General features: G+C 37.5%; 2 protein-coding genes across 3 annotated transcripts; one reads left to right on the forward strand and one right to left on the reverse strand.

Annotated features, from left to right (window-relative positions):
* Positions 1-249: 249 nt before the first annotated feature.
* Positions 250-21,887, reverse strand: SERAC1 (serine active site containing 1). 2 transcript variants are annotated; one of them, XM_084515790.1, is made up of 17 exons: positions 21,819-21,887; positions 20,610-20,698; positions 19,220-19,256; positions 18,778-18,914; positions 18,403-18,492; positions 17,044-17,175; positions 16,416-16,537; positions 14,294-14,422; positions 13,036-13,149; positions 12,282-12,444; positions 9,221-9,371; positions 8,225-8,366; positions 7,297-7,397; positions 5,156-5,253; positions 4,362-4,544; positions 3,754-3,897; positions 250-2,190 (listed from the first exon to the last, which is right to left on the reverse strand). In XM_084515790.1, exons 2-17 carry the CDS (start codon positions 20,695-20,697, stop codon positions 2,054-2,056), a joined length of 1,968 nt encoding a protein of 655 aa, XP_084371916.1. In that variant the 5' UTR covers position 20,698; positions 21,819-21,887; the 3' UTR covers positions 250-2,053. The 2 variants fall into 2 exon arrangements, with proteins under 2 accessions (XP_084371916.1, XP_084371915.1); XM_084515789.1 differs by lacking the exon at positions 21,819-21,887 and adding an exon at positions 21,426-21,796.
* GTF2H5 (general transcription factor IIH subunit 5) lies at positions 21,864-25,319 on the forward strand. The gene is made up of 3 exons (XM_084515801.1): positions 21,864-21,958; positions 22,097-22,193; positions 24,932-25,319. The coding sequence occupies exons 2-3, from the start codon at positions 22,159-22,161 to the stop codon at positions 25,110-25,112; spliced, it is 216 nt and encodes a 71-aa protein (XP_084371927.1). The 5' UTR covers positions 21,864-21,958; positions 22,097-22,158; the 3' UTR covers positions 25,113-25,319.
* Positions 25,320-27,133: the final 1,814 nt, after the last annotated feature.

Raw genomic sequence — 27,133 nt, forward strand, 5'->3', positions numbered from 1 at the left:
AGCAAACAAGAACACTGCAGCAGACCCATATGGCTCTAGGGCCACTGACTGTACATGATTTAGGAGGCACTTTTGCAAAACCTAAAAGCACAACTGCAAACCTGCTCAGCCTGGCAAAACACCAATGGCAAACTGTACCCCTCAATGCTCTTACTTGAGACAAAGGGTAAGCATTACCTTGCTCCAGCACGAGACCATCACCGAGAAACACTGCAGGTCTTTAATAAACATGAACACGAAGCAGAGCCATCTTTTCACAGATCGTTCACCTTTAATACATTTTGTGGCATGTCTAATACATTTTTAAAAACACATTTAGTTACTATATGTGGAAGAAACACCCTCAAAGTTAGTTTTAAAAGTTGCACATATATACACACAATAACAAAAAGGAGAAAGTTGTCTCACAAGTTCCAGTTACAAAACAGAGATGCATTACTCAACAAGATTAATGTTATGTCATTGATCTGAGTCCCTCGAAGCCACAGAACTCTATTAAAATCAATACAAGACTTGTCAGACTGAGCACAGTTATTAGAAGCCCTGTCTATTGACAATGAATTCAACGTACCTCTTACTTTGTGAATACAAAGTGTGCCGATATATTTACACGCTGAAGTCTGAACCACGGTGTAAACAGGATAAACCTCTAGAAATTAGGGAAGATTGGTACGTTTTCTATTTGAAATACTGCCACCTAGCGATCTTTCCTGTATCTTGCTTAGGGGGAAAAATGCTCTGTGCTAGTGCAGTCCTGCACCTTCTCTGTAACGCTGTGAGCTGTGAATTTTACCATGCAGCTGCAGCAGGTCACAGCTCAACTTCTAAAGACGTATTTTCAAATACAGCATCCTCCTGGACCAGAGTGCTCAGAAGTGAGAAGAGCTGAGGGGGCCTCAGCACCTGGCAGGACTGCAATGGCCGCTGACCCCTGCGCCAAGCCCACGCAGAACTGCAAGGAGCATTGCACACCTGGCAGCTCTTAGAGCCATAATTCCTAGGCCAGGAATATCAGAACCATCACATAAATGCTAGAGATGTCTTCAGCCTGTCATCAATGCAGGCGTTATTTAACAACTCGTCAGCCAGGGGAGCACAGCCTAATCATAGCCTATGCTCATCTTCAGAGAGAGTTGGGGGTGGAAGGGAAGGAAGGAAGGGGAGCACAGTTCGGCTAGCTTCTCTTAACTATGTTGCAAACTAGCTGTGCCTTTAAAAAAGTGGCTGAGCAGTGCCATTTTTTTCTAAAAATAATTATTTCTCATCAGTACTGTTAAGGTATCCTTAACATAAAGTCAAATAAGACACCACTAATTCTTTTGCTGTATCTACACCAGTAAACAGTTGGGCCTCCCAAAACCAAACGTTTGGGATCCTCTGCATTTTCACCAAGGCAAATTACAAAAACGCCTGTACTTGGGCCACTAACCAAAATGCTGCCTTCACGCACTTGGATCAATGTCCTCAGGCTTCTGTCACTCTATTAACATGGGCAGTAAACCAAAGCTTGAAGACAGCCACGTGCTTCTTCCCCCTTTGTACTCAACAAATAGCTAACTCAATTAATTGTTTCTGATTCTCAACGTAAGTCTTTAGTCCCAGATATATGTTGACTTTAATGAGACTGCCTGCCTTCAGAGCAACCTTTCCTGGCTAAAAGGAGATGCACAGGCACCCTCCACAGTCCAGTTATTACTCCAGAGGGACATCTGTATACTGAGTGAAACTTAGCTTCCACTGCCTCCCCATCCCTCCTCAGCCAGATTGCTGGAGAATTTGCACATATTTTGTCAACAGACCATGGGTACTTGAAGCCACTCGCTTTCTTTTTGCCAGGTTTATGGGAGTGTCTTTCAGTTTGTATTTCTTTTGAATATATTTTAGAAATAAAGTTAGAGAAGTCTCTAAGTTGGAGACGTACTAAAAATTGTTTTAGCAGCAGATACTACTGACATAGCATCTCTGGGGTTGTGCAGGTCTTCTAACAAGTGTTAGGAGAACTTACTGTGGTACGCCAAATAGTGGAAATAAGCAGACAAGGATGGCAAAAACCTCAGTCTCTGAGGTCTGTGGCTAAAACGTCCTGAATGAACTTCAGTGTCCGCTGGTACAGGAAAGCATTCTTGTTCTTTGGCTTACAAATATTAAGGTGATTCACATCCACTGGAATAAGGTCTCCAATACCTAACCCTGGGAGAGAAAAAAAAAGAAAAAAAAGATGAAGAAAAAACTACCAAAGTTTGTAAGATCACCTAGACTGAAAAGCACATGTTGCGTTAGCATTTTATCTCTCAAAAGCAATTTCTCTTGCCTTCTCTTTAACTAGCTTGGCTCAGTTATTTTTTAAACGTGCTAAAAGCATCAACACATGCTGTCAATAACCTGATAGGCTGCACATTGCTGCAAAAGCCACACTGGTAAACCATTAGGTCCGGAGTTCTTCTGTCTTTATCAGGAACTCAGAGATGTACATTTCTCCATACAGACAACTTTGAAGAATCAAAACTTCATTTAGCAGCACCCGGCCACTGGTTAAGTCCTAACTGCACTTTAAGCACTGACACGAACAGGGACAGGGTTTAACCCAGGGTACCCACATTCTGAAAAAGTCTAAATCAATGCTGTTTTTTACATTACTACTAATTGCCCATATTCCTTAAGAAATATTGTGATGCGGAGACTAAAAAGAGAGCTGGAGTGAAGCTGAAATATGCCACAGATCACTACACACATTTCCAGGGAGATTAAAACCTTGCCTTGCTTGGCTGTAGAATACAAGCATTCCATTTCCACTGGCAGATCTTGGGGCACACTATTGCATTGACTCTTTCCTGACAGCTATCGCTACTAGTTTACATTTCACTTAGGTTGCTGTAACTGCCACATTCCAGTTTATTATCTATTCATTCAATTTCCTGTGAAATCCTTCATTTTGCTTGGAACTTTGTATTTTAAGCCACACAAAATTACTCTGGAGCAGAATTAAGGTTTGCTTCCACGTGCACAAACATGTAAGTAAGAAACACTTGAGTATATGGCTCATCAGCCTGATTTCTGAAAAAAAAAAAAAAGAGTGGGGTATCACTGAACTACCATGAACCCTAAAAATACTTTGGAGAGAGCTCACATGCTGCACTGTATCATCTCTAGAAGAGAAATATACTACAAAATCTTTAAGCACACAGTGCAATCTTTTTTTTTTTTTTTGCCTACTAAAGGCAAAACAGCAGAGAGAAATCTTCAGGAGGCAAACTATGTTAAACCACGTTAGTTAACCACCTCAAATATGGAAGATAAAGGCTTCTTAACAATGAAAAGCAAGTTAGTGACTTTTTATTCCTATAAACAGTTTGCTGATTTTCATTGTTATTTTTAAAAGGAGAAAATAGCTGGAATTTTTGGGAACTTCTGAAACACTATTCAGCCTCCCTGTGCAAGGATAAACAACAGTTACTCATTATCATAAAGGCAAGGAATACACCAGTGTAACACTAGACCTGCTTTTTGCAATAAGCAAGCTTTACTGGCACTTGGAACAAAAACCAAACAATTGGTATTGTAAGACACAAACACAGCTTCCCTCTGATCTCAGCTGGAAGATTGTAGTTTAAATTCAGCCAGAATTTTAAACAAATAAACAAAAACCACAACAAAACATAACACGCGTATTTTTCTAGGTCTTTCTCCCTTAGAATCCTTCCTCATAATAAATGCCACATGAATATGTACAAAAGTAAAGAAAAGTTGACTTACTTGCTGATTCTAGCGGTACGACATGCAGTTTTATCATGCTGCCTATGTGTGTGGGTAAGGTTTCGGCAAAACTCAGCACTGGAAATTTCTCATCTTTGGCAAAAGACAGGAAGTCATCATTCAGCTCTTTAAGGGCAGGTGAATCTGAAAAAGAGTAACATAATTTTTGCAGCGGTATCTTGAACAGAAGATCAGAACTTTTGTCTGAAAGACTCCATTCCCAACCAGATATTCTGGAAAAAATAAAGACTCCAGTAAAAGGAGTAGCTTTTTTTTTTTTTTTTAATTTATTTTTCCAGAAATCATATGCAACACATTGTTTACTCCTGTATTGCATGTAATCTATTTAGGATTCTGAAACTTAGCACGTTACCCTGCTAAATGAACTAAACTATTCTTCTATAAACTTGCTCTGACTCCCTTTCCCCTCCCCCACATCTGCCACCAAAAAAAAAGTTACTCGTCAATTCAATACAAACATAAACATAAGGAGGGTGTTTGTTGGGTTTAATCCATTTTTTTCCTGATAGCATGATAAAAAAATTGATAAACATCAAGAACAGATTAGCACAGATCCCTGCTGTTAAATGGAAGCAAAGTGAGCATACCCTTGCTGAGTTCTTTAACCTCCACAGAAGGAAAGAGAAGATATCTGGCATTTATGGAATATTCAGCCAGCTGGGACCCATGGTGAGGTACGCTATAAAATATGATTCCTCTTGTGTTGTTTACAATTTTACCCATTTCTGGATTCTTGGAAGCATCCACCAGCATCTTTTTGACTAGAAGACCTGGCAACAGAAACTGAATTAATGCAGGAATTTAAACCACCATGAAAATAATGATCATGTTATATTATCCATGAAGCAACTAAAGCATATTCTTGCCTCAGTTGATTAGTCCTTGGTTTGTCAAAACTGTAAGATTAAGTCAGAAACAACGACTGAGACATTAAAATGAAATGTCAACGAATGACGCAAATCCATTTCTACCAACTTTTACGATTCGCTTTAAGTCTGCTAATGACATTTAATGTATGCCAGATCACGGAGAAAAATTTGCCTCTGAATTGCCACTTATGTGGATTTCAACTCATTAATTTTGTGTTTTTAAATCAACACAGTACAAACAAACAGGAGAAAAATCCATTCGGAACGTGTGCGCTACTGAATATAATGCAACAGGAAACTAGAAATCTATTCTGCATTTTCAGATCTTTGTAATTTTTTTTTTTTATTTTTTTTTTTTTACCTAAACTAAGTTTAGGTAAAAATCTAGGTTTTAAACCTTATTTCACCTAAACTATTCAGAATAATTGCCTTTCAGACTGAATTTGGTAACCAGCTTATTCTGAAATGTAACAGCAGATATGTACATTCTATCAGACAGGCAAGATACTCACCACCCATGCTGTGTGACACCCATACTAGGGGTCTGTCTCCAATCCCAGCAGCTCTGAGCTTCTCAAGAAGCTCATTGCTCCTGTACGCAATTGACTTCCTGTAAAGAATAAAGAAACATGAGCACAATGAAGCATGAGTTGAATAGCAACATTAAGCAGAATAAATTTTCAGTGCTGCAGGTTTATGAAAGTGAATTCAGTAGATAAAACGTTAATCACTTAATTATTGTTAATACATTGAAAACTAAAATTGTCAAAAACTTCTGCAATGTCAGCTTCATAGGGATGATAGGAATTTAAATACATTCAGCTTCTTGGTCTTGCCAGAAAGTGTTATTTTAATTTCATTCACTTCCTTTAGCTTTAGTTCTGCAAATCTCTTTTAAATATTTTAAAGGCAAGTATTTACACAGTTTTACAGAATAATGTTTTAATTTTACAAAAGCATCATCAATGCATAATAAACTTTATCCTCTGAACCAAGAATATGCCTAATATCTGACAAAAAATGTACTTTGCTAAACAATGCTCAAGTTGTGGAGCAAAATTATTCAGGAAATTAATAACTAATCGCATGATCAACCATTACATTTTTAAAAAAAATCAAAGATGATGTCTGTAATACTTTTCCAAATAATTATCTCTAAATTCTTTGTACTAGAACAGGATAAAACCATAATGATCTCCACTTTGTAACTGATGAAAAGGATAAGTAAGCTACGTGTTAAAGGTTGAAAATGAATCTTCTGTGATAGAACCACAACAAAACTGATCCCAATCCCCAACCTAAGCTTGAAAGGGTGAAATCATCACTCCTTCTGTGCATGATTACTGTTACACTATGCAAGAAAGACACTTTGATAATGGAAACATCAGGATATGGGGGCAACCACTGTGCAAAGCCTAATTCACTTTATCTCTATTGGTTCTCAGCATTCTCACTAGAAGTAGCTCTAAGATAACACATACGAGAAGGACACTCAGTTGTTTTTTCAGCTAAGTAATAGGCTTTAGGATAGCTGAGGGACTTAAAAACCTCAGTAAAAACTACCTGTTTGTTACTGTCACTCTTCTGCCTGATTTCAAACAGAGTTATTAACAGCCACATCTTCCTTATTTTTTCCTGCTTATGTGTTTACTTCCATTCAATAATTGCATCATTTTGTTGTGTATCATTAGGGAGGAGGGTATTAACAAATGCCAAGCTCTCAAGCTCTTACACACATGGTGCTTTCTTTCTCCCTTTCACAAAACGTAATTAATTTTCAGATTCTTAATTTGTCAGCAATCACACATGTGCTTTTATGGAAGTCCATGAGTTGAATCTAGTTACACACTGATGTATCTGCATAACAGATTGAAGGATTCAGATTAGGATTTGATTCAAAGATCACTGAAGTCAATTACTGAGTCTCAAATCCATTCAAGCCAAATCATCTTTACAGGCTCAAAGTATTTTTATTTTTTTGACGTAACATGTTCGGAGGTAGTGTCTTCCTCTAATCTATCTGGTTCCTGGTCAGTAAAACACAATTCCTCTGTCAAGGGCAGTGGTTTTATTACACTATCAGACCAAACCTCAGCGTGAGTTTGAGATTTAATCAATTATTTCTTAATTTGTGTCTAAAACTTAATTTCTTAAAAAATCCTAGTTTAATAATGTCTAAAACACTCTTAATTTAAGACAATCTTAAAACAGTTGCTGCATTTCATCTGTCAAAGACTTATTGGAATCTCTTTCCAGGAAATAACATTTCTTGAATAAAATAATATGCTTTGTTTTACCATGCGTAAAAGTCACAGTACAGCAAACTGAAAGACAGTTGGGTCATTTTTAAGTTTAAGAAATACTCGCCTTAACATGCAAAACTGATGTTCTATTTACATCTAATAGAATGGTTTAGTGTCTGCTCTAAACATGAAGCAGAACAGGCTGTCAGAAATTAGGAAGTTGCAGCAGTTTAAATCATGTGGTTAAAAAGCTCACATAAACATGACTGTACCCTAGTTTTTTCTAAGCTTAATTTTCAAATGCAGCAGGAAAAGTTAATTTTACTGTTTCACCCTAGGTGAAACAAAGGATTAGCTTTATGGGTCTCCCTCTGGATCCCCCTCCAACCTGCAGACATTTCATTTGTTACCTGTGAGGCTCAACAGGACATTTTGCTTTCCAGTCACTCAAACGCGTGTCATATTCCACAGAAATGATTCTAAGGGTGGGACAGTCTGAAGCTAGCCATGTCTAAATTAAAGAAAAAACACCAGCAAAAGGAGCTTATAATTGAAGTACTTAAACTCTTGCAAGAACTTTATAAGCAACAGAGCAAAGTTGTTGTTATGAGGACAGCATCAAGCAAGATTTCTGCTCTTCATTAAAACCCAAATACATCTTACACCTACACTATTACTCTTTTATTGCATTCTGGCAAACTCTAGCCAGCTCCTTAGCCAAAAGTTGGCAGAGGATGGAGATGGATTAACTTGTGCATTCCTGGCTCCATCTCCTGGGTGACACAAAAATTACAAAGACTACTAAAGAATGATCAGTTCAAATCTTAAAGAGGTACTTTGGTGGTTATGCCAACGTGAGTTGCTTGAAGCAGTAATGACTTACTTACCAATCATATTTATGCAGCAATCTGCACACATTGAAATACTCACACACTGACATAAGAAAACATAGTTAACTTGTTTAAAGATGTAATTTTTTGTATCTTTCCAAGCAGTAACATTCCATCAAAAAGAATGAGAGCATGAGGTAGGTGGACATTGCCTCCTGTTTCACCAGCAGAATGATGTTGACACCCCTAACTTTAGCAGGGATTTTCCTTTGCAAGAACAACCTGCTCAAGATTTCAGCTTGCTAACAAAAACGTATGAGGAACTCAAAAAGTGCTACTTGCATAACAGATTAAAAGTCATTTGATTCAAAATAGACAACTGCCAGACAGCGTAATTCTAGATTGTCTGGATCATTTCTCCTTAAAGAGAAAACATCAATTGTATGTGAAAATGTGTGGGTTGTTGGCTTTTTTTTTTTTTTTTTTTTTTTTTTTTTTCCTTTTTTACCTTTGGCCAGCACTGGCTGTATTCCTCTTCCACTTCTGAAGCCTTTTTATCCAAAGGCTGGTCAACATCTTGCTGTCGCCAGGTTTTAAATGCTGCTCCCAAAAGACCGTGAACAAAAAGGATATCTGCTCTGATGGGCTGACTGATACAGAAAGGAACTTTTAAAGAGATGCGTGGTACATATTCTTTCAGCAAATTAAATTTACACAAAACATTTAACCTAAGGGGTACCAAAATGCTGTTTCTAACACCATACATGATTACCTGTCTTATGAAATATGACATGTTGTCCATGATATTTCAAAGAGGATACTCAGATCAAGACAAACAACAGGGATCCACCCAGAAGAGCTATACAGAAAGAGGTATGGAAAGTACCAACCTCTTATTTCATATATTTCCATAACGAAAAATGCTATTCTCTGCACCTACTATTGATGCAGCTTAGTAGTTCCTGCTTTGTCATCAAATTAAGACTTTCACTAACTGACTCCCCTGTATTCAGTGAGTAGCACCAATGACCCAGGGAATAATAGTTACTAAGTGACATACCACATTGGAGACTGCTTCAGTCCCAGATCAACAATCACTACTAAAAGAAGCTGATGAACAATCACTATTAAAAGAAGGTGAGGCTTCTTTTACTGCAGCTTAGGCCAACGTGCAGCTGCCAGGAGAATAATTGCAGGGCATTGTGTCTCAGAAGACAGCCAGTGCAAAGGTTAAACGTATGCAAAGCAATAATTCATCTCATGATTCATGTCTGGATTTTCCAAGCAACACAATAATACTCCTCTCACAGCTATGAGCTGCTCTAAAGCACTTCCATTGTTCTCTTATTTGAGGATCTAAATCAAAGTCACCTCAACCCACTGAAAAGCCAGAGGAGCAAGTAACAGGAGTACAGCTGCATTCTCACTCAACTCTTCTGAAGTTTTAACTGAATGTTATAGCAAGTAACTAAAAGTCCAGCACGCACAATTTCTTCCGCTTTACCTGCTACGATATTGTGGATGTAAGATGTAAACACCATCTGGATACTTCTCTTGTACTGTGTCTCTGTCTAGATTAGCCAAAGCTCTGGATGCATGAGAAGACTGAATGACATGTGGGGATTTCATTACTTCAGCAAGCACAGAAACCCAACCTACATTGAAAAAATAAAGCAGTGGGTTAACTAATTAGAAACATCAGCCAGACAAGAGAACTCAAATATCATCCTTCAAAAGCAGTAATTGTGAAAATAGACATTAGAACATAAGAGTGGTAATATCACATCAAATTATTTCAACCCACTCCTCTTTACTGCAGGAAAGCCAGCGCTAGGTAAGTGGAAATGCTACTATTAAAAATCCAGAGTGGTGAGGAGGCAATGTATTTTACTACTGCTCAGCTTATGATCAGAAGCAGAACCTCTCCTCCAAAGGAAAATAAAGTGCATCAGCAGGTCAGCACAGTAGTCACAGAGAGAGAACAGATCTCAACTCTCTTTTTGCAGGTAAGATGCAAGAAAGACAGCAAACAGAAATGTCCCCAAGAGAAAATGAAACTTGAATCACAGGAAAAAGAAAACAACCCACCGGAATCATGGCAGGTGGAAAAACTGATGCTTGCTGTGAACAGCCATTTCTAATTTTAAATACCAGAGTGTGCAAAATTTGTTTAGGGAATTAAAGGGTTTTATTATTTACTATTCTAACAATAATATACTATTTATATTTGTCAAACATAAGAGAATAAGTGACAGAAACTTTTGAATACATTCCTCAAAGTTTTAAGTCATAGCTAACTCCAGAAAAAACAGACACTTTATAGTATCTCACCTAACAAAACTTCTAGTTTCTTAGATATGGATGAGGATGTTCATAGACTACTGAGAAATGCAAAGGAATATCTTTTACACAACCACACACACACACACACAAATACAGCATTTAAATGTGTTAAGAGAAAACTGAGTCAGATTGATTGTATGGATCTGTGATGAATGAGGAAAAAACATTAAAACCTAGGTAGACAACAACCAACAAAATATTCAGAGCACACATCCACACAAAATGGGAAAAGGGTGAAAATTTGACATAAAATTTTTTCATGAAGAACAATTTCCTAAATTAAAAATAAGCTTGCTCCTAGAGTGGACTGAAGAATATTTTAAGTGCTGCCAAAGATCTTGCAGAAAACATCCTCAGCAGGGGATAACTGGGTAGATAACTGGGTAGGGGTTAGGCTGCAAACTAAAACAGCTGTGAGAACATGATGCACAAGCAGCAGGACATGAAGGAGCCCACAGGCACCAGAAGTTACACAGGCTCATCTCTGTCTCCTACCACTGTAACGGTTCTGGTTTCTCACACTCCAACTACCTCACGGAGAGACAGCAACGCTGCTCCTGGCAGTCCCCAGGTTCCCCTGCTCTTTCTCTGCCTCTGCTTTCCTCTCCACCACGGTGCAGTCTCAGCATGAGGACTGAGCAGACTGGGAAAATCACCCCTCGTGATCTGCTGACAACTCCTCATTTGATGCAGCCCATGACCCTGTTGGCTTTTTGGGCTGCAAGCGCCCACTGCTGCTTCACATCAAGCTTTTCATCCACCAGTACTCCCAAGTCCTTCTCCACGGGGCAGAGGTTCTTCCTTCCCATGCATCACCCAACAACAAATGGCAAGTCTTAACGGCTCATCATCATCAGCATCTAGCTGCTCATCTCTGGAGTCCAGTTCAGTCTAAAATTCTGTTTATACTAACAGCTTTGTCCCACAGACCTCCTTGCTCTTCTGTTTTGATCTCTTCCTCTATATATATGGTTTCATCAGTCACCACAGTAACATAAGAATGGTCCTACAGCTCACAACAAAGGCCTTTGCAGTCCCAGCTGTCCTCTAAGACAGCAGTAATGGCAGTTGTGGAAAGATAAAAGAACAGTAAAAGGACAAGTAGATAGTGCTGATTTTCCACTAAAACTTCTCAGCTTTCTGCAGTCAGCTCGGGGTTTTCTGAGATATAGACAGCATCTCTGCATTTTTCTTTCCATTAATTTTTCTAATCAATTTTTCAAAGCTCTGCAAGTCTTCAGCAACCACAATATTTTGTATCAAGTTTGAGTTTGGTTATATGTTATATGGAAAAAAAAATACTATTTTAAATTATCAGAAGTTAAAACAAACAATGTAAGAGAATCTTTGGTCCTGCATTACAAAAAACAGCAGATGATCGTTCCCCCTTTGCCTTCTCTACCCCAATGAGCACTTTACAAATCTTCACCATATTCTCCTTCAGTTTTTTTTTCCAGGCAAAGTGTCTTTGTCATTTGTTCTTTACACCACAGACATTGCAAATTTTCAGTCATCCTCATTATCTTTCCTTGTACCTCTGCTACTTCTCCTTTTTGCAAAAATGCACACCGTGGTTAAGAGGTAGATCCCAGCCTGGATGCATACAAAAAGCAGAATATTTATGTTTCCCATTTTTCTTTTTATTCTTTCCTATCAAAACATAGGGAATTGTTTGTTTGGTACAGAACAAGAAGGAAGAACTTCACTCTAATCTCTAGGGGTTATTAATAGAAGGGGCCTCAGAGCAAAGCTTACCAGAAGTTACTTGCCTAACAAAAGCAAGGGAGAGTGGTAAGCCATGTTTTACTTTATTCCAAAATGTGAGGACTACAAGCTGGTCCTTCATGAGACTAAAACACTGTCATTTAAAATGTAATATCTATAAGGTAGATGATCTGTGAGAGGAGGAAATTCAAAAGACTTTTGCTAGTAACCTGAACCAAACATCAAAAATGTCCAAGTTTTCACCATTCATTAAAGACCTCTGCAGCACTGACATTTATTGCCTAGACAGCATACAGAAGTTTTTAAATCGACAGTCTAAACTATCTGGATGTTTTGTGTAAAAACAAACAAACAAGAGAGACACACACACAAAACATATATAGAAGACACACCATTAACACAGTCCTTTGCATTTCACAATAGTGCTGAATCCACTGAAAAATTTAGAATAGAGACGTAGCACTCAGCCTGCTTGCACTTGCTTTCTTTCCTTTTACCTGCACGTACTATGGATGAATGAAGGCGTTCATCCAAAGCCATATTTCCAATAATACGAATTATGTTCCTCTGTATTTTTGCAGAATCTTTACGTAGTTGGTATATCCTCTGTAGCAGCTGAAGGCCTCCTTGAGCTTCAATTTTGTCACAGTGAGAAGAAACCTGGCATCATATAACAAATACAACAATAAGTAGACGCTCTGCAAAAGGTTTCTCTGTGATGCTTTTAATACAGGAAATAGGGAGCTTTTAGGAGCTGATGCCATACACAGTCCTTACTACATAAAAATTCTTATTAATCTAGCATTTATAATGTCATAGTCAAAAAGGGAGTAAATATTTTAATATGTTAAATTACAAGCATGCTTTCTACAGATTGACAACTTGAAAGATGCTGAGCATCATCGCTCTACTCTCCTCCGGATCTGTGGGAGACGAGATCACTGTCCACTTGGCAGCTGAAGTAAAGTTCAAGAGTCTGAGCAGAACAATCATCTGCACTTGTTAAAGCACTAAGTCAGCAGGACTTACAGATGCATGCAGGCATATTACAGGGGAACTTTTCCAGGCTAATTAGAAATAATAAAAGAACTTACAGATAACTTACCCACATGATTCATATCAGTCTCAGTTGCCTGAAAGCTCTTACAAATAGATGAGGGGTAGGAGACAAGAAAGTAACTCCTTCCCAGTACATGGGAGCCTTAGAAAGGAGTGTTTATAAATGTAGATTTTCAGTTGTAGAAGTATTACCTTAGAATGTTGCACTAAAGCTTGCAAGCAGAAGAGTTCTACTGTCTCCGAAGGAATTTTACTCAGTGTCTCACAATATGGAAGTCCATTTCCCCCAAAACACCATAAGCCTCCCTGAAATGAGAATCAGTAAAAATGATAACACATTCCAAATGGTTACATAAAATAAGCATTTCTAAAGTAAAATGTTAAGTGTGTAATGATCTATAGAAATTGCTACAGAGTGCTCAGCATATACGCATTTTTAAATGTACAAATTATACAGCAGCATGCCATAAAAATGTCTATTTTTAACTGAAAATATTAAATAGATTTTCAATCAGAAGCCTCTATAGTCTATTAACTTCAAAACATACAATAAAGGGAGAAAAATGTAGGATTTTATTCACGTTAATGAATGTCATCTTTTGTTTGCTTAATGGTAAGGAAGAGAGATTCAGACTTCAGCTAGACTTCCATAGTTTCAAGAATGAGAAGAGGAGGAAAATAAGGTCTTCAACACTTAGCATAGTCTCAGAAGCCCAGTCTGTCTCAATCACGCAGTAGGAAGATCAGCATAACTTTGAGAAAGAACAATTTTAAGAAAAGGTTGGATGTGGCACTCAGGGACATGGTTTAGTGGATAATGTTAGTGGTAGGGGGACAGTTGGACCAGGTGATCCTGGAGGTCTTTTCCAACTTTAATGATTCTATGATTTTTTAGGACAGTATGATTATGCAAAATGTTTCCAAGTGTGGCCTTACCAGAGATCTTTTTGTAGCAAGAGCCCTTGCTGTGTAAACAATAATAGAATCTCAGTGTAAAAATATTACATATTGTTTGTGTCATAGGAAAGAAAGAGTTCTTGCACTCTGAAATCTCTAAATAAACCCTGTTAGACATCGTTATTACAATATGACAGTTGAATCTTCTTAACAAAAGAACAAACAACGGTAAGATGAAATGTGAAACATCACTTTATGAATACTGCAAAGGGAAGGAAGTATTCTGGATAAAATGCTGAAATACCTGCTTTATGGAAGGCTTGTAGATAAAGATATCATCTCTTACTAGACCAACTAGTGTAGCTGGGAAAAATAAACAGCCTTTCAAACACACTGACTGTACACAGAAGAGATTTTACTAAGTAGTAACGTCACAATATCTCTGTATTTCTCTTCCTCTTACAATGCTCAAAAATAAGGAAATAGGTTTGTATCTTTGAGCTCTGCAGGAACAAAGAAACCAAATAGTTCTGTTCTGCAGATGGAAACTCACCCTTTGTGCAGCAAGAGTCTGACTGCTTTCACGTAAAGCAAGAGATGTGAAGTACTGGACACATGGATCAAGATCGGTCTGAGGTAAAGACACTAATAACAAGCGAAGCTGATCTTCTATGAGATAATCCTGTGAGAAGTAAACATAAAATAACTGTTAATTCTGTCCAAAGCATGAAACAAAACATGATACAGAAGAACAAAAAGATCTTAAATAATTCAAGCAGCTAAATTAATATGGCCTGGACTTCAATGCTCTGCAACTTGGGTTTAATAGTTATACTCCTGTAAAAACTTTGAAGAATGGTAATTCCAAAACCAGCCAATTGATTGATAAAAAGTAAGATTTAAGCTTCATACTTTGGTGGCCTTTTTCTAGGAAGTGTGGAAGGGAAAAAGAAAGAATGGGATGCTCTTGGCACAATAAGCTTAAAAGTTCACCCATATCTACACAGTAATTTTGATGCTGCTGTATTAAAATGGCTGTGTAAATTACTAGTCAAAACTACAAGCACTACTACTATTTTAACCTTCAAAATATTCATACAGGTACTTATTTAGTAATCCATTGTAGGTGACAGGAGAACAGATTCAACAAAGTAATTTTATTTGCACACAGACATAGAACTTCTAGTTACTCTAATTCTTGCTACAGAGATGGGAGATGTGTCTGATGTGCAGAGCAACACTTGCTGACAGAATGATTTCCTTCAACTACCTAAGTAACAGATTGGTATCTGTAACTCCAATCACCCAGCAATCATACTGCTGTAAAAATAAAGCATATACACAACCATATACTAGTATAACCTAGTACCTCAGGACTGACAGGTACAGATCCACCATCATGTAATGTTACAGAAATAATAAAGGAAAAAAGTCACTACCAATCAAAGCTGATTTTCAGAGTTTTATTGTCTAAAATGTACAGGTATTCTATGACAGTGATGGTTCTATGATTCTCTTCTATGACAGTATCTTAGGCTTCTTATCTTAGGCTTTGTGTGCCAATTCTGTGTATTTAAGAAGCTGACCTGAAGCCAGGATTGCTCAAACCATCATATATACATTCTTAGCGATTAATATAAAACCAAAGCAAGGTCAAATCTATGCAATACATTGGTAGCCAAAAGCTGGGAAAAAAAAGAGGTGGGCCTATAGCATGCCTAGATATAAAGAAAACAAGTCAGGTAGACATCACTGTACATAAAGAGGATGGGGAAGAACTGTATCTCCAACTCAGAGTCTCTGAAAGCATTCAGGAATTTAAGACAGGTAACTTAAAGCTGTTCTAGACATTAGAAATTTGCTTAACTGATTAATCTGCATCACCGTATCACAGTACAAAGCATTTCTGCAGCTAAAAATCACACTAACTGAACTTTCTGTTGGAATACTATTCAATTAGATCTAACAAGGACTGTGATAAATCAGTTAAAGCTTAGTTCATAGTAATAACAGCAAAGTTCATCTCCAAGCACTTTCTATGATTTCTAAATGCAAAAATAAGTAGCTTAAAATATCAAAAGGAGACAGATTTTTTGGTGAAAAGCAGGTGTTACTATATTGGTAACTCAACACGTTGGATGAATTTTTCCAGGCAGCAAATTTGCCTTGCACCTGCACTTTGCAGTCATATGGTACACTCAAAACGGTTTCCATACCTACATAGCCAAGGTTACAGCTGCGTGCCAGAGCACTATTCAGAGCACCACACTAGCACAGAGAGGATGCAAGGTCCTCCAGGAGTGCTCTCTAGACATATGATTCTGTCAGAATCAACAAGGCAACCTAAGATGACTTAATATAACACTGCTTTGCATTGCCTGTCAGGTACAGACAGGCAGAGCATGCATCAGACTTGTTGACTGGAACCAGCTTCACTGCTGCTGAATGTGTAATTTTCTTTGACGGTATGTCTGAATAATTGATCAAACCCCCATTCCTAGCTTGTTGCATCACACCATTCACTAATACAGATATACTCCAGAGGTGTACCACTATATTATAGTTTTGTGTTTTGGTCTTCATTTCAGTACCAATTTTCTCCTCAAGAACTCCACTCAGTATGGTCACAAACAAGTAAGCAAAAATCAGTTAATACCTACATTTCATTTACTTACATTCTTCGTTTTTGGCAGTGATGGTGGAGGCAGGAAAAAGCGAAGATCGACATCTTTGGATCGAGCCAAACCTATGGCAGTCCTCTGATCACAGGCTTGAGCAACCGTACCATACTGATAATCTGTAGTAAAAGAACTTCAGTGTTAGGGTTAAAACTGACTGTAAAGATGTCATTTGGTTTTAAATGTGGTTTCTGATCCACTTTGTAACTGTACTTGAAAACAGAATAACATCTCTACAAACTACTTAAATAAGCTCTGATTTTGGAGTCACGAATTCCAAAAGGTGAAACAGCAGTTTCTGTTGGGTTCACCCAAAAGAAAGACCCAAGAACTAACAAATGGGAACTGCTCTCCGCCACCAAGGCAACATCATTCTAACTGGTGATTGCATCTCACTGGTGGGGAAGCAGAGAGAGGCCTGCGCTGCCGATACATACTCTGTATGAGGGTATTAGGAAAAAAAATTGCTTCACATGTAAATAAAAACACATTCTAGACCAAGTTACAGAACATATTACCCTCCTCGCAGCTACCGGCCTTTTTTGGTGTTGGCAGCCGATTTGCAGGAGCTAACTGAGACTCGTTGAGTTTCTGAGCTGAATTAAACTACATCAGCATACATTACCATGCCAGTGAGTGTTCTTCGCCAGATCTTGTACAGCCTGCAGTCGGACCTCTTTGTTTTCTGACTGAGTCCTTTTCAAGAGGAGCCATAAGGCACACTCATGATCTTCTCCATCAAATGTACTGAAGTGTTCTTTACCAGAAAAGGAATTAAAACAAAATTATTATTATTAAATAGCATTTTAACAGCCACGTTTCTATTCATTGAATAAAAACATCCGTTCCTTCTAATATTTCAATATTAGCTGTTAAAAATAATTTGTAATATTTTAACATTAAACTGGTACAATAAATGATGACAGAATTACAATAGTAAAATGCTGATCTTTAAATTATAATAGGATGTTTTTAATTCGGTTTAATGTCATCAACCTGGTATTCTGTGTATCTGCTACATACACGTACTGGCTGGCACTCACCAACCAGATTTACCAGCTTCCAGTAAGAGCTGAAAACGGTGAGCAGCTCTGAGGCTCTGACCTTGAACAATTAATTTCATAGCACTATACTGGAGGTACTTATTGTTATAACCATTTAACAGATAGTTACATGAGAATAGATAGTATGCCTCAGGAGCAATTTCTTAATTAGAATTGAATTTCTTATTTTAAATTCCTCTTAAAAAACAGTGACACATGCCTTTATAAAAAGACCATGCTGCTTTTAGTTAACGTTGGCAATTCTGATGAAAGAATAACATGCTTTTTGAAAAGGAAATTTTAGCAATTATTTCAACTCCAAAACACCTTTCATAGAATCACAGAATGGTTAGTGTTGGAAGGGACCTTAAAGATCATCTAATTCCAACCCTCCTCCCACCAGACCAGGTTGCCCAAAGTCCCATCCAGCCTGGCCTTGAACACCTCCAGGGATGGGCATCCAAAGCTTCTCTGGGCAGCCTGTGCCAGGGCCTCACCACCCTTACAATATAGAATTTCTTCCTAACACCTAATCTTAATTTACTGTCTTTCAGTTAAAAACTGTTACCCTTTGTTCTATCACTACACTCCCTGAAAAAAATCCTTTGGTATATGACATTTGGGTATCAAATATTAACTTGGCATCGTAAGCTTCAAATCTCTTCTGAAACAGAAAAGCAATCTCAAATTTCTTCTACAAATCTCTTCGTAATCATCACTTTTACTTACTTAAAGAAAAAGAATGGTTTCAGTACATATAAAATCAATATTATGTATTAATACAGGAAGTTATATTAAAAGCTATTAAATAATATTTCCACTGTTTCAAACACAATATAAAATGCTAAGTTTTTAAGAAAAAATATTTTACCTTCTAAAAGGCTTAGGTTTTACCATTCAAAATCATAATTCATGGATAAAGCTGTGCCTTTAATACCTACCATTAAAAGGTCTCCAGAAGAGTTTAGCTTCTGCTTCTAGAATTTTCCTCACTGCTTTATGGATTTCTTTTCTGGCATGGTATGTGATCCCTACAAGAGTATTTTCAGGTATTTTTATTTTGTATATATATATATATATGCATACATACATGTAGCTATAATGTAGCTATAAAGTACATTATATATAAAGTGCATATAGGACTATATTAAAAAAAACAGCTGGCAGCTTAAAAAACATTAGGTGACATTGTGAAGGATATTATTTTTTGTAACAGATCTCAAGAAATATATCTTCCTTGATATAAAGGTGAATTCCAGAAATAATCTATTCTCTTAAAATTTTATTTTTAGATTCCGAACAATTACGTATCTTACCTTGATATTCACTTGGATTTAGAGAAGATGTTCGTATATATACATGGGATTTTAGTTTTTCTTGATGTATAGCTTGAGTATCGATTTGGAGTAATTTCTTTAAGGACAGAACTTCATATGTAATGAATACAAAACCTCTTTAAATAAAAGAGAACTGTACATGAATATTATTTAAAAAAGAAAAACCACCGCAAAAATGTTATCATTTTATTATAAATCATTTTTTCTTCAAAAAGATCAGATTTTACCAAATACATGAGTCTACAAATTATTTCAACTCAGCACAGCATAGAAAAAAATGAAATAAAATAATAATTACCAGAGAATATGCTTCAAAACTATATTCTATCATTACATAATAGTCACATTTTTTGAAAGTAACATGAATTAAAATTTTAACTGTATACATAAGTTACATATAAACTTGTTAGTTACAACTTACCCTAGTACAAGAGATCCAGTTACCTTTGCAACTTTTCCTTGAAAAATGAAAAAAATCACATCAAAGTCATGTGTATCATCTCAATACAAATAGTTAGCATTTGACCACCAAACAGTAAGAATTTCAGTAATTAAGAGTAAGATTGTTAATGTTTTTCTATTTCTCTATGGCTTTCGGGAAATCTCTACCTGAATTTAAAAATAATGAAAATATGATTCAGTTAGAATTTCCTGCTCTCCTAAACTCAGCAATAAAATGCATCTCATCAATGCTATGTACTTTGAATGCTATTACCTATTCATTGTCTAGGTACAGGAATTAACAGTAAAAATTCTGTCTATATCACTAGCATTCACTTGAGACTCCATGTTATTTTAAGTTCACTTTTCCTTACATTACTTGGGTGTTTCTTCACTATATGTGAAAAGCCCTGCAGAATCACCCTAAGAAAATATATATTTCAAATAATTCCATTAGGAAAAAAAAATTATAAAGGAAAGAGTTGAATAAATGCACGCCCCTTGCAGCAATCTCCCTTTAAATCCAAAGATTCCTGTCAGGTTTGAAGTATTTGTCCTGGACAGAGTTCAGCTGATTATCTAGATGTAAGGATCTCAATCCAGAACAACTCTATTAATAACAGTAGCAGCAAACCCAACAGAACATATCTCACCTATCATGAAAAACTGATTTTCTTCAGCAAGAACTGGGAGGTTTGCCCCATACCCACTCTCAGCAGGTTCTGCCTTTGCAACGCTTTAAGAATATTGGCATGTAGACAAGAGGCAGCTACATGCTGAAGAAATAGCTGGCAGAGAGGGTTTGAAGAGGGAGAAAATAAATAAATAAATGCAGTGCTTCCTGTCAAGCAGAAGTGGAAATGTCCTATCTTTTAGTGCTGGAAAATAAACTTTAGAGTTGTAAGAATTCTAGTTCTATACAGAAGGCACCAAAGAAAGCAGAACTTAGCAGAGAAGATTGTAGAACTAAAATCAGTAAATAAGGAGAAAGAAACAAAAGACATTGAAATGTTGATTCAAGGGTTGCCCTGTGACTAACAGTTTACAGTTTTAGATACAATGGTTTCATTGCACTGTAGGTTAAGAAAAAAAGAAAGAAAGAAAAAAAAAAAAACATGAAAAATTAAGTTTAAGACTGTAATTTGGGGAAACTCTCATCATCCATGTAACCTACTGGTATCATTATTGCTAATATTGCTATGCGAGGTTAGAAGCAGACATCCAGGTCAGGCAAATAAAAGCTTCTGATCATAAATTATGCAGAGCTTTAGATCTTTTTGTAGCATTTAATTATGCATAGCGGTATGCCAATACAGATTTCTTCCCTTTTTATTAGCACCAGTGAACGATACTTACAAAACTGTACTTACTTATGTCATTCCAGGGTAAGGTTTTTTGGGTGGGTGGACCAGAGGTTATCTGTCTACAGCAAAATATACAGTAAGCAGCCACTGACATTCTGTTAAAAATAATAATAATTTTAAAAAAGTAATTATTGATTTGAGAATTACAACAGAAAACCTGTCGTAGTTTCCCCCCCCAGTCTTTTTACAGCAAAGGTCACAATAATAAAGGTTGTAATAAACAGCAAAGGTCATAAACCAAATTTATGTCATTTTGCTCGACATAAAACACTCTAATTAAACTTGTCTAAAAACTCCTGAATTTAACAGGCTGCACTTCAATCACAGAAGTCTACAGCAGTGTTTCATGCAATTACATGTTACTGTTGATATTAGTAAGTATGCTTCCCCAATTAACTTCTCTTTTCCTACTTCTTAGTAACTCTCCCTTAAATACCAGATATGGTTATATCTCCATGAAGACAGCACTTGGTATAACACACATTTTAACACAGCTCAGTAACTGACTGGTTTTAAAGGCCTGATTTAATTGATTCTGTCTTAACACATGTATTACTTTGAGTCAAAATGCAGTCAAAATCTATTATTTTGACTTCCTAGGCTCCAAGAACATAGTTTTGTCATTAAAGGGCAAATCAGACTAGCATTTATGCGTTTATTTTGCTGACAGAATACTTCAAGAATAGAAAAACTCCACAGTTAATGAAGGCTTCATTTTAACCTCCGTGCAGGGAGCTCCTGTGGAAGCATAGCTGTGAAGCATTAAGAAACAGGGCAATTCAATTTAAGCCTTTACGTTTTATCTATAGAAGAAAAACTTACCTAAAGTTATAAAAACATACAGGTTTGCTTTGGCTACCGACAACAACAACCAAATGGTGCGTGTTGCTTCTGCTGGAGGCTTTGCCCAAATCCCTAATAGCCTGAATGAATTTTCAGTGCAAGAATTGCTCAGAAATCCACCGCGAACGTTAAACATTTACAACAATCGCAAAACACACGAATCTGTTGCTGCGAAATTGACATTTTATCAGGTGAAATCTGAGCGTTCGCATCGACGCGCTTACGCTGACGGCGAAATACTACGCGAATCTGCACAAACAGGCTTAAACCACGCCGCTACCGATATTTAGCACACTTAGCCAACGATTATGTTGAAAATACGAGTGTTCATATATCAAATACAGCCTGCATTGCCCCCCGCCCCCCCGCTACCTTCCGCCGGCCCCGCCGCTCCCCCGGCGCAGCGCCGTGACGCCAGGAGCCGCCCGCCCGCCTCTCACAGCCGCGGGGCGAGGCCCGGCGCCTGCGCAGTGCGCGCGCGGCCGGAGCGGCGGGGACGTGCGCGCCTGAGGGTGCGTGCGGGGCGGGGGCTGTGGGCGCTGCACCCCTCAGAGCCGCCTCGCTCAGGGCGGGCGGGTGGCGGGGTGCCGGGTGCGACCGCGGCTCCTTTCTCCGTCTCCGTCTCCGTCTCCTTCTCCTTGTCCCTCCAGGCCGGCCCTGCCTGTGTGAGCCCAGCCCGTGCCTCCCGGGAGCCGTGCGAGAGCCTGCGAGGATGGTGAACGTGCTGAAGGGCGTGCTGATCGAGTGGTGAGGGCGCCGCGCCCTGCCGAGGGGTTTTCCTCCCAGGGTTTTGTTATTTTCCACATAAACGCTGCCTTTCCGCTGTTGTTTCTCCACCGTCACACGTTCCTCACACGTAGTGTGTGGTGGTTTGGCGCCTGGGCCGTGTATCGTCCCTTTAGTGATTCTGGAGGGGAAATTATATCATTTTCCACCCTTATTTTCGTTAATTCCAGCCCAAATTCCACGCAGGGCTGGTGTGTGGCTCTGTAGGCCATGCTCTAGGAGTAGCACTCGTGTAACGTGTACCAGTCAGCTGTTGACACACGCACAGGGCATCTATTTAAACACAGTTTAGACTAAGGATCTGGTAATTGCTTGCCTCCACGTTAAAGGAGGGTTTTGGAGGCATTACCTATCACTACATGGCATAATATATCTGCTGTATGCTTAAATTGTAAACATATTTACAGGATATAACTGCAAAAGGGCAGAAGCAACGGTGTGCTTGCTGTATTAACTTCCAGGCTGACTGGACGTGGGCCAGCTCACGTCTGGATATCTCATGGCTGTGTGTGAGCAGCTTCAGGCCTGAATTCTACCATAACAAAAAGCTTATCTGCTCAAATTTGTCCCCACTGTGGGATGTTGACAAACCCAAACACAAGAAAGTGCCTATATGACTATGTAAGTGCTTCGATGATTATGTAAAGGTGCCCAAAGCAGAATTACTGACCAACAAAGCAAGAAGTTTTAATACCCCACACAGTTAGTACAGTGTTGTGTTTTGCACCTTATTTGTTTTTCATATACTGAAAGATCAGTCTTCTTGTACAGCCTCATGGCCGCTTTCCTGTTAGTGTTAGAATGGAACTTAATCATCCTCCCTGGAAGGGAAAGGAATCTTCTATCTGATAACAACCCTACACTGTTTGTTATTACAGTTTCAACAGGCCCTTGGGAAACCAATCTTTGTGTTGGATGTTTCTTGTTTTCTCCCTGGCATTGCATAAGGGTAGCCAGTGACTGGGCACAAAGTTCCATCCTAGAAGAAAATGCAAGATTCTTGCAAAACTGTCCTCTTGTTTACGCTTCAGATATAAATTTTTTACAAACCAAAATTTTGAGGGTATTCAAGAAAACAAGTAGGCAGAGAGTGGGGAAAAAAAGATGCTTCTGAATGTTTAAATCACACAAACAAAACAGTGAAATGCTGATACTGTGTAGGTCTTTCTCGATGTTATTCCAGTATATAGCTAAGCTGTTCTTGGGACAAAATATAAAGGGTTATAACCTTCAAATACTGAACAAGATCAGTGTTTGTCCTGTAGTATACTTCTACTGGCACTGATTACAGCTCTGAATGTTGATTATGTAAAAATCAGTCTGCGTATTGCCTAACATCAGACTGGTCATACCAATTAGGACAAGTGCCATCTAGTACCAGTAGCATGTTGGTAAGATACAGCTGAATGAAACAAGCAAAAAGAAACCTCCCTGCACCCGTCAAAAAGGGGGTGTGGGAGAAGGCTGGGAACCACATATTTCTAGTATCTGATTTTTCTTAAATCTTTTGTGTCATCTTTTACTTCTCTTCTTACATGCCAGAACACATAAAGAATAACTTTGCTAAAGAAGATGGAGATTACAGACTTTCACATTCTCCTTGCCTCAAAATTATTTTGTACTTTACGGACTTACCTTGTTTTAATCATACTTGTACAAGTTTGAGGCTAATATTAACGATTGCTTTTTGAGTTGCTGGTGGCTGAGCATGGAGAGGGGTTTGGTTTCTTAGTGTATGGCTTTATTGTCGTATCTATTTTAGGTGAGGGAATGTTGATCCTTATACTGCATTTAAAAGAGACAATTGACCAAGGAATTCTTTTGAGATGGTGTTGCCAATTACTACTTTGCCAAAACAACCACATTCATAATTTTAAAGTGTTCTGAGCTACCCAACTGCAATTTCCTGCACATATTCATGCACCAGTTATTGCAACCCAATACGAAGTGTTACCAAATCCCATTCCTTTCCTGTTTTGTTTTTTTTTAAAAAAAAAAAAAAAAAAAAAAAAACTGAAAATAATATTATGTCTCAATTCTTCAAAATTGCAGTGGATCAAAGCTTATATTTTGAAGCTACTTTTTCTTTATCTAGCTGCTCAGTATAATGCATCCATCTCAGTTACGTAATTTGCATGCTTCTGAAATGTTCTCTCCTATACACTTATATTTAACTTCCAAGGTGATATCATGAAAAAGAAGAGACTGTTAGTTGGAGTGGTAAATGTACAGTTCATATACGACCATGTGACCACTTGCTTTCTATGATGTTCTACTTCAAGGTGTTTGTTCTGCTGGGTTTTGGTTACACTTACACAAAAATGTGCTTCAAAGTGCTATTTCTGAAAACAGAAATGTAAGTTTAAACTCACCTTGTTAAGGTGAGGCTTTTTTTTTTTTTAAGCTACTTGTGTAAATGCAATGTAGTGGCACTTCTCTGCTAATCAAGCAGCCCATTCTTTTTCGACATGGTTATAAATTATGTTTTTATCTCTACAGTAACCAAAACAATTTTATTTCCAGAGAAACAACTGTTTCAAAAGCTTCATAATCTTATTTTAAGATTGTGAGCAGCTCTTGACGTTAGTGTTATTTCCCAAACAACTTTCGAAGTGTCTTAAAAGGGTGTGGGTTTTTGTTTGGTTTTAGCTGTATCTTATTGCAATGAGACAGAATCTGATGTGTGTTTGTCTCTACAGCGACCCAGCAATGAAGCAGTTTCTGCTCTACTTGGATGAGTCAAATGCGCTGGGAAAGAAGTTCATCATACAAGACCTGGATGAAACTCATGTCTTTGTTTTAGCCGAGTTGGTTAACTTCCTCCAGGAGAGAGTGGGCGAGCTGATGGACCAGAACTCTTTTCCTATTACTCAGAAATAAAAAGGCTGGAGAAATGAGACTACTGCCAGTTTGGGAATAGTGAATTTCAATAACTTGGGTTGTTACTGTTTTAATAGATAAATTATGGTTAGTAAGTTCTACCTGAAAGTGGCTATTCTAGAAAACTGATAATTTTCAAAATATTCTTGAATTTTGTTTCTCACTTTGAAAGATTATGGTATCTTTATTAAAATCCATAAAATGATATACTTGAGGTTTTGCATAGAGTGGTTTTTTGATGCATGCTTTCCCTTTTTCCTTTAGGATTATCTTGTTAAATGGTATGACCCAAAAATTAGAGTGGTGTTTCAGTTTTGGAATGCTATATGAACTTTCCTGACAAGTTATATTCCTGTGGAATTGATGAAATCTGGTTATAGTGTGACTGATGGAATGTAAAGAGTATCTGTTAAAGTATCTGTGCTTGATGGAACATCCCTGTAAGTTGAAGGTACGGTCAGAAGAAATCGGATATTGTTTTAATTTAATGAGTTTTATACATCAAACATTTCTGTCAAACATTTTACAGATACCTCATAATAATTGTCTAGTTTTACTAAGGCTATGGTTTCTGTGTTCTGGGTTTGGGGAGTTCTGGTGGGAATTTAGGGTTTTGTCAGGTAGAGGCAAAATCTGTTACCCTGCATCATAACATATGAGTTGTAAACTGATTAGTTCCATCAACAATAGCAAGTTAAAAGGGGAATGTAAATTGGAGACCAGTCCTTTAGATGTCACTGCTTGTATTTTTTTTCACTGAAGCTACTACCTAATTGCAAGAAGCTATGTGAACAGGAAGGAGAAAATAAAGAATTCATTGTTCTATTTACAAAAAAAAAAAAAAAGATTTATATATATTTTTTGGTTCAGATGGTATGTTTCTCCTCTGTTGCTTGTTTGATAAAACCTACAAAGAAAAGGCCTCATTTTTTTTATGCTGATAGTTTGCATCTGTAACTCACTAATTTAAACACTGGCTTATTCAGTAAGTCAGCTAGTGCATGATGATAAAGCCTGCAAAGATTTCTGGCTACAAATATGACAGATACAGGTTACAGAAACAAGAATAATGCATTATATTTTTTCTTTCTTACCCTGCTTCCTATTCAGAATATCCAAATGTATTGGATTTATGAATGATCATCTATAATTGAAAGCCTTCTAAGACATTGCTTCAAAAGAAAGCGTGGTTTTCAGAGCTGCTCATCGATGTTGGAGAGATGCCATCTTCCCTTTCAGGGAAAAAACAATTGTAAATAGAATGGCTTTTTTAAGTAATAGTGGTTGTTGGCTTTTTTAATCTGACTCTCACACCATTGCATTTTTGGTTATCCAGTCGATAGCAAGGTGTTTTTCTTCTTTCATTTGAGAATTTTGAAGCTTCAGGAGAAAAATTTTATTAGATGCTTTTGATCAAAAAGCTTTCTAAAGAAAGTTCTGTAAAATTGCATATATTTAGGCTTCCATGGAACAATGACTAATCCTGTAGAATTGAGCTGTTTGTAATTCCTGGAATTGTCATTCCTGCCCCTTCTTTCCTCCCATCTCTCTGTACAGAACAATGGATTTGGGTCCAGATTGTTTCATCTTTCCCAAGTGAATGCTTCCCTGCTCATGTAGATCAAGAAGCAGCCATGTGTTTTTATTGAAATAAAAAGTTGAAATTTGATAGCTATACAAATGAGGAAGTGGTCTTGAAGAGAGAATATGGAGAGTATGACGAGAGAGTTTATGGTTCCTAAACTCTTTCTTGGAACTACTCAGATACTGACCCCATAACTGTAATTTTGTAGAATGTTCTTTAGGTGCTTATCAATAGTGTGTCTTAACATTTTATGATAATTTAATACAGTTTATTTAAGTGTCTTATCCTTTCTTTGAAATCCTACTTTATTTTCTATCCAGATTTCAATGAAAGGTAACTGATCCTTCTCGTCAGATTACATTATTTGAAAAATAACCTTTGAATTACACCTATTAAACTTGTCTATTTAGCATGAATAGTGCTACAGTTGTATTGT

The sequence above is a fragment of the Aythya ferina genome (genome assembly GCF_964211825.1).
Source record: "Aythya ferina genome assembly, chromosome: 3".
NCBI lineage: Eukaryota > Metazoa > Chordata > Aves > Anseriformes > Anatidae > Aythya > Aythya ferina.

Coding starts and splice junctions, on each gene's coding strand:
- SERAC1 (XM_084515790.1), bottom strand. CDS start 20,697: ATGTCAGTGGCTGCTTACTGTATATTTTGCTGTAGACAGATAACCTCT. Junction 18,915..19,219: donor ACTGGATCTCTTGTACTAGG/GTAAGTTGTAAC, acceptor TTTTATTTAAAG/AGGTTTTGTATTCATTACAT. Junction 14,423..16,415: donor CACTGCCAAAAACGAAGAAT/GTAAGTAAATGA, acceptor TACTTCTCACAG/GATTATCTCATAGAAGATCA.
- GTF2H5 (XM_084515801.1), top strand. CDS start 22,159: ATGGTGAACGTGCTGAAGGGCGTGCTGATCGAGTG. Junction 22,194..24,931: donor AAGGGCGTGCTGATCGAGTG/GTGAGGGCGCCG, acceptor TTGTCTCTACAG/CGACCCAGCAATGAAGCAGT.